General features: G+C 40.8%; 1 protein-coding gene across 2 annotated transcripts; it reads right to left on the bottom strand.

Annotated features, from left to right (window-relative positions):
- Window positions 1-482: 482 nt before the first annotated feature.
- LOC106572219 (coiled-coil domain-containing protein 22) lies at window positions 483-9,062 on the bottom strand. 2 transcript variants are annotated; one of them, XM_045696010.1, is made up of 15 exons: window positions 8,639-9,062; window positions 7,951-8,128; window positions 7,188-7,320; window positions 6,878-6,984; window positions 6,476-6,560; window positions 4,645-4,814; window positions 4,315-4,527; window positions 3,986-4,177; window positions 3,612-3,848; window positions 3,405-3,515; window positions 3,189-3,296; window positions 2,960-3,055; window positions 2,760-2,819; window positions 2,548-2,622; window positions 483-2,402 (listed from the first exon to the last, which is right to left on the bottom strand). In XM_045696010.1, the coding sequence occupies exons 1-15, from the start codon at window positions 8,686-8,688 to the stop codon at window positions 2,289-2,291; spliced, it is 1,929 nt and encodes a 642-aa protein (XP_045551966.1). In that variant the 5' UTR covers window positions 8,689-9,062; the 3' UTR covers window positions 483-2,288. The 2 variants fall into 2 exon arrangements, with proteins under 2 accessions (XP_045551966.1, XP_014001685.1); XM_014146210.2 differs by having other exon boundaries at window positions 3,414-3,515; window positions 8,639-9,061.
- Between the last annotated feature and the right edge of the window lie 3,634 nt (window positions 9,063-12,696).

Below are 12,696 nucleotides of genomic sequence, written 5' to 3'. Positions count from 1 at the left end.
ATTTTAATAAAATTGTCTGTGGTGAAAAAGTTTGGTAAAAATTAGCGTTACATGTTATTAGACGCCAATGGATTCAGCAAGTGGTTTCCCGCAGTAACAAATTACGGTTGGTAGCCCATCTAGTGAATATTACGAGATCAACCATGTCCAGCAATGGCATGTGTCAATTGTAACTGCATGACTACAGTTTGGAACACATCAATTTATATTAAAATATTAAAAATATATTAATACATGCAACTCAATATTGCAAGTACATTCTTGAAAATAACTGTGATGGATCCAAGAGAGGTACGTGTGGATATACTAATGATTGATAATGGATATTTGTGCCTGATGCAAATGTTCCAAAAACAAGAAGCCTTGTTTACATGTGTTATGTGAGTTTTGTGATCTGATCCAGGTGATGCATCTACCCAGCCACTGTCCACATTATGAACAGATTAGCTGGTGTCTCCCTGCATGCACATTTTTGACAGATATTCTTTCAAAACAATATGAATGTATTTATTTTAAGACAATTGCTGATGCCATAAGTCAATGGTACTCAGTGTCAATGATCTTAGAGGCCAGTATGATGATTTAGTTTGACCATCAGGATCTGTTAACACTTGGCTGATATCCAGACACCATGGCGGTGCTTACACAGGCTGCATAATTCTTTTTTCCCTAATTGGCATTTTGACCAATCAGATAAGCTCTTTTGTTAATAAACGGGTAAAAGATCAGAATTGGACTGCCTGTGTGAACACAGCCAATGAGTGCCTGACCACCTGAGGTGATCAGGAAGATCTGATCACGTGTCTTTTAATCGTCTACACCCGTCAAAAAAATGTGGCACAATTAGAACGTTGACAAGATCTGGACAAAGGACACATGTTGGCACCAGGTATAAACAGAGCTAAAGAGCCAGTACAACAGGCATTCCCACTGGATCATGGGGGAAAAAAAGGCCAGGTTACAAACGTGATGCAAAGGACGTTTCAGCATTTCAACATTAACTAAACCTTAACGTGTGAAAGAAAACGCAACATAGCGCAGGACTTTCATTTAAATGTTAATTTTCTGCTGACTAACATTTTTGTATCATTTTTATACAAGTTTTGCATGAATCATTGTCAATCAATGTAGCTTATTTGTTATCTAATCTTGGCCCTTTCAGGAGATCAATGCCCAAAAGGCGAGGCAATTTACCCTAAGCCAAATAATACTCAGCAAAAGAGAGACAAAAGCAGCATTTGATTTCAAGGCATGAGAATTACCTAGAAAGGACAAACCTAGTAATCTCCTTATCAATTCCAGTTTGTAAGACAAAATATGACATGGATTTCTTTCTGCACAAGTCAACGGTATCATAGGCCATACCTAGCCCTTCATTTGTCTGTGGAATGTGAGGGGCAAAATGAAGAAATTCACCTTAACACATGGAACTGCATTGCATTTCAAAATAGTATCAAGATTACTTTAAGTATTGTACATTTTAAAAAAAAAGCTTAAAGCTGGTCATTTGTACAGCAACCATTACTCAGGGGGATTGTGATGGTGCATGTTACTTCTGAAACATGGTGCACTTTGAGGGTACATAGACCTGACATTTTCAAAGCACACTAACCTCACCAGAATCGCTTACAATGACTAGGTTTACTAGTCTAGGACTGGATGACATTCAAACGACCTCGTGAGTTCTAAATCAATCATTAATTTCCAATGACTGGTCTAAGAATGTAGGTAATGATTGATGTACTCAAATGAATAGGGACATAAATCAGTGCTTGTGTAATTGTACCTCGATCATCAAGACATTCACTTGATGGGTCAATCAGAACTACTGCAATTGAGATAAGATCTACTACACATTTCTAATAGAAAGTATGAGAGCATCATTTGTACAGAACCTATTTTTTGATTGTGTGGAATCAATATGGAACCAGTATGGGACACCAGGGATGCAAGGCAAGTATAATTAATTCATCACTGTTTTATGCATCACACATCTCTTTTCTACATCCTGCATGGATTTTGATCAGCCAAGGTTTGTGCATAAAAAATGAAGTATTTTTCAGTACAAAATTCAATCTCCCCTCCCCCATATGCTGTCAGTGCTCCCAGAAGGCAAAACCAAAGGTGACGTTGGACGAAGGAAAGCGTTGAAAGTCTTGAGACGAGATGGAGTGTGCTTTCTTGGTTCCACAGGACAGGCAGTCTCGAGGGCATGCTACCTACCGGTCAGTTTGACCAGCAGACAAGTCAGGAGGCCACTACGGTGCATCATGCTGAGGAGGGTTACGTCAGGCCTCTCTGATCTTGGCAGCCAGAGCAGAGTTCTCCTGGCGAATGGCTTTGTAGTCCTCCAGGATCTTCTCCAGGTTGCTCACAGTCTTTTTACCATTCTCTGTTTCAATCTATGGAGAGAAGGGAACTTTAAAAGTTTGCTATACCAAGTCAGACCTATATCGCTATGCCAAATAAAATCACAAACTATGCCTTATGTTGTACAGTAGCAGTGCAAGTTAGTGGTTTGGTATAAAATAAGAGGTCCATATATACCTGTTCCTCCAGGTCTCTGATCTCTCTCATGATTGTGCCAGTGTCCTCAATAGTTTGGATCAACTGAGTGCAGTTCTATACCAGGAAAGAGAATCAAGTCACACAACTAACCAATAGTTATAAGGCCCTAAAATTACCACTGTGCACCACACCCAAGGATATACACATTGCTCTTCAGTTTCTAAGGTTATATTCTGCCAACAAGCTCTTACCTCATGCAAGGCTGCCAGGTACTTGTAGGATTTGCGGACAGACTCGTCTTTCTTCGCATCCTGCACAGTATGAGGAAAAGTATGATTAGGCAATTGAAGAAAACTGTGGTATAGAGAACAATTGAAATAAAATCAGGTATTCCGTTGACCTCTAATTTAAAAAAAGTAAAATCATGGAGTTCTCTTGCTAGGTGCTCTACCTTGAAGACCAGCTCATCAGTCACAGCGAACGTTCGGTCCAGTTTTCCAGTCAGGCTGTTAATCTCTTTCTGCAGCTCCTTAGTGTCAGACAGAATCTACAGAGAAAAAGGGGACACACAAATACCATACTTATAATCACTCTACTCAGATTAAAATGTAGTTTTAATTACTTTGTTTTTAAGGAGATACTCAGGACTGTATTGATGTGAGGTGTCTCAGACAGTGTACCTTTGTAATTTCTTCCTTCTGTTTCCGGATGTTGCCAACGATCTCCAGGATCCTCGCAGTGTACGCTGAGCGGGAGATATCTTTGGGGAGATTCTCAAACTCTGTTATCTGAAGGAGAAATCCGATTTCCCAAAACTGGTGTTAGACATAATGCTTGGACAGGAACCAAATTAATACACATTGTGGAAGTAAATCATCGCAAATACATTTAATTACTTCTAATACCAGTTGTTTATAGAGTCCCTCCTTCTTCTTGGCCTCCTCCGCAGATTGACTGATTTTTTCGTGAAGCTCTTTGATTTCAGATAGCTTTCGGGAGGACTCCACCTAGAGAAAAGAATGGAAGTTGAATTAAGAGTTTCTTTCTGTCACACACACACACACACACACACACTTGGGGATATCTAAGGAGATGAACGCTACCTCTTGGTTGCTGCAGAGCTCCTTGAGCCTGCGGTGCTCGTCGATAAGTGGAGCTCTGTGTTTCTCCCACTGGGCGGCCAGGTTGACCACTCGCTCGGCACTTCCCTCCACTAGGGCCTGCAGCTTGGCCAGGTTGTTCTCCCCGTCTGGCAGCAGGTATATGGTCTGCTTCTTTACCCGCACAGAGTCCTCCTCCTCCGTGTTGCTCAGCTCCTTCTGCTTCAGCTCATCTGACACCTGCACACAGACAAGAGACAAGTGTCGCAGGGTGACTACATCTTACATGTCATAGTTCATTCCACTGTGGTAACTCTGGTCCGAGGTCTACGCAAATACAGTTTGTCTATTTTGAATAAGAGAGAGGCTCCAATTACCTGATGTATGGACACAGTGAGCTGCCTCATGTCTCCGCCCACCTCCTCTAGGCTGAGGGAGAGCTGCTGGAGCTGCTGCTGCAGGGAGGCCAGCTCCTCCTGCTGTCGGGCCTGCAAATCCTCCTCCGACTGATGTGAGCTGGGGAGGGAGTTGGCCGCTGCTGTCATCTGCTTGGCAGCTTTCTCAGGCTCCTGACAAACACACAGAGAGAGGCATGGACCGGTTAGAGAGAAACAAAGGCTGGATTCAGATTGGAAATCAAAAGGGGGAACATTTGGAGATCTTGCTCAATGTCTTTGGAGCAGGCTTTGTTTAACCCATTATTCACCTCTGTGAAAGTGAATTTTTCAGTGTGGGTGAAGCGGGTGCCCTTGGCGAGGATGTCACCAATGAGGGGAGAGCCCCCGAAGCACTGCAGCAGCTCTGTGAGGTCAGAGCCCGACCCGTGGGCACCGAGGGTGTCCGGGCGGGTCTGGGCCGCAGTGCGCAGTTGCTCTTCGATGCGCTTCTGCAGACGGGCACGCTTCCTGGAGCGATATTCCTGGGTGGACACGAGGAGACAGGAGTTCACAGACGAAAACACTGCATTGAACACAGAAATATTATTATTGTTCTCAAATTCAAGTCAAAAACTTAAACTATCCCTTAAAGAGCATACCTCGGGTGTGAGGCGGGAGAGGAGGCCTTGGCTGTTCCACTCGATCTCCCACTCCTGGGTGGCACTGAGCTCCCCTGCATGCTGCTCCAGCAGGGAGGCCGGCACGGAGGCATGCTGCGACGGCTGGGCAGTTACAGGGGGAAGGAAGTCCCTGTGGTAGTCATTTTCCTCTGAAGAGGGGGAGAAAAGAATGACGTGGTATACTGGTATTGAACTGTCACCATATGCTCTCATTTCAGTGGCAAAGAAGATCTTGTACCAAGCCTAATGGAACACCTGCTTATGTACAGTACCAGTCAAAGGTTTGGACACACCTACTCATTCAAGGTTTTTCTTTGTTTTTATTATTTTCTACATTGTAGAATAACAGTGAAGACATCAAAACTATGAAATAACACTTTGCACACTCTTGGCAGTCTCTCAACCAGCTTCTTGAGGTAGTCACCTGGAATAGTTTTCAATTAACAGGTATGCCTTGTTAAAAGTTCATTTGTGGAATTTCTTTCCTTCTTAATGCGTTTGAGCCAATGACTTGTTTTGTGACAAGGTAACCATGGTATACAGAAGATGGTTTTTTACCAAATAGGTAATAAGTCCATATTATGACAAGAACAGCTCAAATAAGCAAAGAGAAATGACAGTCCATCATTACCTTAAAACATGAATGTCAGTCAATCCGGAAAATGTCAAGAACTTTGAAAGTTTCTTCAAGTGCAGTCAAAAAAAAAAAAAGTGCTATGATGCAACTGGCTCTCATGAGGACCGCCACAGGAAAGGAAGACCCAGAGTTACCTCTGCTGCAGAGGACAAGTTCATTAGTTACCAGCCTCAGAAATTGCAGCACAAATAAATGCCTTACAGAGTTCAAGTAAGACATCAACTGTTCAGAGGAGACTGCGTGAATCAGGCCTTCATGGTCTAATTGCTGCAAAGAAACCACTACTAAAGGACACCAATAAGAAGAAGAGACTTGCTTGGGCCAAGAAACACGAGCAATGGACATTAGACCGATGGAAATCTGTCCTTTGGTCTGATGAGTCCAAATTTGAGATTTTTGGTTCCAACCGCCATGTCTTTGTGAGACGCAGATGATCTCCGCATGAGTGGTTCCCACCGTGAAGCATGGAGGAGGTGGTGTAATGGTGTGGGGGTGCTTTGCTGGAGACACTGTCAGTGATTTATTTAGAATTCAAGGCACACAACTAGCATGGCTACCATAGCATTCTGCAGCGATACGCCATCCCAACTGGTTTGCGCTTAGTGGGACTATCATTTGTTTTTCAACAGGACAATGACCCAACACGTCGCCAGGCTGTGTAAGGGCTATTTGACCAAGAAGGAGAGTGATGAGTGCTGCATCTGATGACCTGGCCTCCACAATCACCCAACCTCAACCCAATTGAGATGGTTTGGGATGAGTTGGACCACAGTGTGAAGGAAAAGCAGCCAACAAGTGCTCAGCATGTGAGAACTCCTTCAAGTCTGTTGGAAAAGCAGTCCAGGTGAAGCTGGTTGAGAGAATGCCAAGAGCAAAGCTGTCATCAAGGCAAAGGGTGGCTACTTCGAAGAATCTAAAATATGTTTAACACTTTTTTGGTTACTACATGATTCCACGTGTTATTTCATAGTTTTGATGTCTTCACTATTATTCTACAATGTAGAAAATAGTAAAAATAAAGAAAAACTCTTGAATGAGTAGGTGTGTCCAAACTTTTGACTTGTACTGTATATAGGCTACTCATTCAGAATCCTACACAACTGGAAGAATTGGATTACAGAATGATATGCAATGACAGTAAGTTAAGAGGGCTCTGTGTATTCTGGGGTTTACCTTTCAATTGCTTTTTCCCAGGCACTTTGAGGCAGTGGGGTAAACTAAGAGTCTGAGAGTGGAAACTGTGGGACGGTCCTGGGTTCTAAAAAGAAACGTGAAGTGAGAACACATACAATAAGAGGGAACACTGTTGACACAAAGACGCATAGATTCAAATAGGAAGTGTGTATAGATTCAAATTGGAAGTTTGTAGTTCTGGGTAATATTGACTTGAGTAAATATCCATGAAGTCATGAAAAACAGGATGAACATGAAAGTCATTATTGCCTCACTACTTTCACTAAACAGCCTTGAAATCTAGCTTACTTCATGATCTAGGAAACCCAGTTATTTGTCAGTGTATATTAAACTTAGGCCACGTCATTGATAATTCTTTGTGGCATAGCTAGCAGGACGTACCTGTGTTTTACAGAGGAGGGGTAGTCTGCAGGATGGAGAGAGCCAGGGCAAGGCCAGCTGAGCTTTAATCTGGGCAGCTATGGATTTCTGGAGGAGGGCCGATTTACCTGTTAGGGGGTACAATGTATGAGACAAATACTTTCAGATAATTGTCATTTTAGAAGTTCAAACATTCAATGTCTTTTTATTGATCAGATTACAGTTCAGAAAGCAAAAAATAAAACCAATTTATAAGGGGAGAACTAAAGCTAAGGGATGAATGGTATTTATTAATGACAAGAAGTACAATGTTGGGACATTGAGTACGTACCTGCTGGTTGGTCCGAGGCCTCAGCACTTTCTCTGGGCAGCTTCTCCACTAGGAACATGAGCAGGGAGCGGATCTCTGGCTCATTGCTGTACAGAAAGGTCTGGTAGCCAATCTCTCCCTTGTAGCCAAGGTCCTGCAAATAAACACATGTCAACCTCGTTATGGAGTCTGTTCATACACAGGTCATTGACCTTAGCATAATGCCTCACCCTCACCCTTTAGAACATGAGGGTCATTCCAGGTAAGAAATGGAACCAGAAATGTCTGAGATTTCCATGAACATGTCCAATGATGTAGCCTACTTCACAAAATGATCAAACCAAATGTAGTCACACTTGGCAGATTCTAAACCTTGTAAGTAAACTGTTAATCTCAGGAGATCACTCAACTGAAGTTACGCAAGCAATTGGGCTATTCAATAGAGTCAAGCAAGCGAGGAAACAAAAACAGTTCAAAACTATGCTCAATGAGATGGAATGGCATTAGTCTGTATGACATGATTTCACATTGTAGCAGGTCAAATTGGTTGCTGAATGACTTCTATGTCCAAACTTGGGACCATGAAAAACTGAGCTTGATCTAATGACAGTAAAGTCATTTCAGAATACAAAAAAAACCCTGGATTGAGTGTCATGCAAAGGGGGTATAGGTCAAATGGGTACATCATTAAGTCATGCATGGTTATCCATTTACAGCCAACAAAAGTGAGCCCCATTTCACAACAGGAGGGGGAGCACTATGACTATCCCTTTCGACCTCTCACCTGACAGGCCTGTGCCAGGCTCATGCCCACACGGAAGCGGGCAGACATGCCTGGGGGTAAGGAGGGGGACAGTCCGCTTCCCAGGGCCGGGTCGATCACTCGCAGACATCTCACCACCGCCTCCACTATCAGCTCACTGGTGAAGTGCTTCACACTCTGCACATCCTTCCCCACGTCCCTGTGCAAACAGACACAGCATGAGGTGCAGGTGCACAGGGTTAACTTCCCACTTGTGTCACACACACACTTCTCACTAGTCATGTGATCAGCCGGTTACAAACTTTCAAATTACATTCAAAGTTCTGTGGTGTAACTAACATGCTAGATAGAAATAGACGAACTCTGCTCATTACACTATCGAACATATTTTATTATTGGCAGAGTGAAAATCAAACAACTAGCTATTAGAACAAAATAAGCACATTTTAAACGTTTGGATGAATGTAGCCATGATTTGCGCTCTACACTTCAACACACGTTCACAAGGAAAATATTAGCTGATAACTTATTGGCTCTGGTGAGTGAATGTAGATCTGGGTATCAGCGGCTATCAAATCAAAGACAAGAGTTAGCTTAACTCACTACAGTAGACACATAAGCTAGCAAACGTTAGCTAACTAAATTGCTAGCTAGCAACAACAGGTTATTGATAATGTTAGAAACTAACTTTAGCTAGCTAGATACTTACGTGCCAGTCTGTCTAAGCGAGTGAATTAAAATCTTATCAACTTCATCCATCACTGTAAGAAGTGCCTTGCAATTCCTTTTGAAAAAAAATCTTCCCCTAAATTACATATAATTAGGCTCTGTTGGCTAGCTAGAAAGCGGTTTAACAGGCTTTTCCATTGGAAAAAGCTAGCTAGCGAGCCTGTGTTAGCTGGCGAACTAGCTAGCTAAGCTAACGTTATCACTCCACAGCGCATGAACAAAAGGCACTGGCTATTTCAGCAACTGTTCCATTTAAAAAATACTGTGTGTTTCCCTAAATGTCTCGCAAATTGCTTTTCATTTTACGAAAGCTAGCTAACTAACACATTCGTGTAATCTAAAAATTGTGCATCTCTAAACTAAAGGCAGGAAGTCGTATGGGAGGAGTACATGGTAGCAGTGCTTTATGGGATGCTGAGTTTCAACAATCTTCTGCAAGTGTTGGGATAAAAAACTGGAGAGCTGGGCAAGTAAAACTCTGATTCCCAGCAAGCCCCTCAAGCAAGTCGCTTACAGACAACCCATGACTGGCATCTGCGATTTGGCATGTGCATTTTAGAAATTGTATTATTTTAGACGTGTGCCTGTTTTCAGTGGGATGTTTGTTAATAGGACTTGTCAATCACACTTTAAATATTGTACAACTTATTTCGGACGTATTATTATTTGATAGAACATTTTTTGTACACTGTTTAAAGGGGCAATTTGCATATGCTACATCAATGTTTGTATTTATAAACTAATGATATGTACCAATTAATACTTGAAGAATATAATTTATAAATGCCTCATGAGCTTAGTTGAACTATCATAACCCATCATAACCCAAAATATAAGCTTGTTTTACTCCAAACATTGTAAACAAAGTATATGTAAACAAACACTATACAGCCTCAAAACATGGTTAAAACATGGTTAAAACTACAATTTTGATATCATGGAGAGTCAGCCCTTACATCCATAGCTCTATCTATGAATTTGAGAGTGGTTACATTTCTCCAGCCCCATCCCTCAGCCTTTTACCGAAACAGGGGTGGGGAGCTCACTTTGTTTGATATTGTTTCAGCTGCTGATTGCCCCTTTAAGATAGAAACATAATTCAAACTTTAAAATGTGTAGACTGGTCAGGACCAGTGTGCTTGTATACCATTTTTTGATAACATTCATACTTTTTGTCCTTCATCCACATTAATGGGATTTCTTTAACATTCTAAAGCTCCCATTGTTGAAAACTCCCCTGAATTCCAACATTCTATTGACTGTAAAGAATGTAAGTTTTGACACAAATCAGCTACTTTGACCACTTTCCCAACAACTTATGAAATCTTGGTCTACTTCCTGCTTTTCAAATCTGAAATCAGAACAGTATACCAAACAAACGATGCAGCTGTTTTTGTAACCACATCAAATAGGGGCGTCAGGTAACATGGAGGTTAGGAGCGTTGGGCTAGTAACTGAAAGGTTGCTGGGTCCAATCCCTGAGCAAGGCAAATAACCGTAATTGGTCCATGGTCGCCATCAATAATGGCTGATCCCCTGGCTGTGACCCCAAAGGGGAAGTGGGATATGCAGAAAAACATTTCCATTTCACACCTAACACTTGTACAGGTTACCCATTTGTACATACAGTGAAACAGGACTATATAAGCACACTCTAATTATATTTATTATAACTACATTTCATCTCAACTTCTACAAACAACTGAACTTTCTCAACAACTTACATAAAAACCTACCTACCTATTCACTATTACACTATTACTGCTACAAGTACTTCTGGGCTACTTACTATTAAACAAGTCAACATTTTTCAACACTAACAAACTTCTAAACTTCTTCTACTATTGCTCTCCCCAAATAATAGCCCAAAACTTTTCTAATTCCTTGTTAGTAAAAGTCTACTAATCTGAACAGTTATTTGTGATGAAATATGGGATCTAACTGCCCCACACTCCTAAGTAATAAGGTTAATAAGTAGTCTATCAAAGTAATCAGACAAGCTATTTTAATATATTTAACTATGACTATATTTCACTGCTTCACTTAAAGGGGGCAATCTGTGATTGTTACATCCATTTTTTGACTTTTAAATTGGTGATATATACCCATTGATTCTTGAAGAATATAACTTATTAGTGCTGAGTGATTAGTGTTTTTTGAGGTCGGTTCTGTTTTGTAAAAGTAATAAAACATTTGATTTCGGTTTCGATAATAAATACATTATGAAATTGAAATCATTTTAGAGCTATTTAATTGAAATTCCAAAGCCAAATATTGAGAACATTAATTTGCCAAACATTGAAAACATTCCATTGTCTAACAACACAGAATAAAACAATTATTAAAAGCCCAATGATGGTAGTGACTGTCCATTACTGCATACTTATTAACCATAATTTATTCACATTACCATACTTTCGTAAAATATTTCAGTTGTGTATATAACTTTTTTTTATTTGATGACATTATTATTTCATTTCCTAAAGTCATCATCTCATCTCTGCTCAGGCAGTAGCAGCCAGCCAGATAACCATGTAACTGTAACAAGGGTCGTATAAAGGGGACCAAGGCACGGCGTGTAGAGTGCTCATATTTACTTTAATGAAGACACTAAACAGAAAACAACAAAAACGACAACCAACAGTTCCTGTCAGGTAATACTTACAAAACGGAAAACAACTACCCACAAAACCCCATAGACAAACCCCAACTTAAATATGATCTCCAATTAGAGACAACACGAACCAGCTGCCTCTAATTGGAGATCATCAAAACTCAACCTAGAACTAGAAAAACAAGAACAAAACATAGAAACAAAAAACATAGACTGCCCACCCATATCACACCCTGACCTAAATAAACAGAAAAACACAGCTCTCCTAGGTCAGAGCGTGACAGTAACGTTATCTCTGTTTCTCTCAATTGAGTCATCCTATTTAGCTAGGCTATTAGCTAGCTGGTAGATTCCTGTGCTGCAGAGCCGTCAGACAAAATCTGTCTAGTAGTTCTTCAAAGTAGATAAAGCATACTTTCAAGATTTGCTTATTACCAACTACTATTCAGTGTTTAATAGTCACATGTACTGGGTTGCAGGTGTGATTGCAGGGTACAGTGAAAATCTTATGCTTCGAACTCCAACATGCAGGACTAAGTTAAATAAAATAATGAAAATGGTATTAAAAAACAACAATATACATAGAAATAGCACTCTACACATAATAACAACTGTGGCAGTGATGAAAAAATACATGTCCATTGGGGTGGAGGTATACTACAACTATCAATCGGGTAGAGCTACCTCAGGAACTGTCTCTATCCATCCCTCATGTTGTTGTGTTGTGTACATTCTCCTCTCATGCTGTCTCATGTGGTCTGTGTCAAAGATTATGGATGTACTGACAAGATACATGTCTCTCTGCCCTAACAATGGGAGACTACAAAGCGGCACAGTGGGCTGTCTAGCTCCCACCTATCCTTTCTTTGGATTGGTGGATACATGTTGACGTCAACTGCCTGTATTCAATGGAGAGCGATGCTGCGCAACTAGCCTCATGCCATGAATATGCATAGCCAACTCGAGACAAGTCCGATACAAAAATAAATTCTCAAAGTTTCCCAGGATGTCACGTGTCCTACTTATATCAGTACACTCGCAACAACTTAAGCATTACGACATATCTATTAGATCAAATAAACCTTACACAGCAAATAAGCCATACAGAATATGTTATGTATACACCGCTTTATTGCACAGAAAAGGGGGGTCAGAGGGTGTTTTATGTGCTGCCATATACTTTCCCTTTTTCCAGGCACATTTGTTTCCTTCACTCACTCAGAAACTCAGCCTTGGTACAGTATCATATAAATAGCTTAATACTAGATACAGTAACAGAGGGAAGTTGCCACCATTGCAATTGGATGAATAAAAAAAAAAACTACAGAGCTATCTAGATAGATTCACATTCACACAAGACATAGTCAACATATGAATATGTCCCTCAAGGTTTTTAATTTGTACAAAGAGCCCACTTATTGTTT

This window comes from Salmo salar, chromosome ssa15 (assembly GCF_905237065.1).
Source record: "Salmo salar chromosome ssa15, Ssal_v3.1, whole genome shotgun sequence".
In the NCBI taxonomy this organism is placed as follows: Eukaryota; Metazoa; Chordata; class Actinopteri; order Salmoniformes; family Salmonidae; genus Salmo; species Salmo salar.
This window is presented reverse-complemented; position numbering and strand designations above follow the sequence as displayed.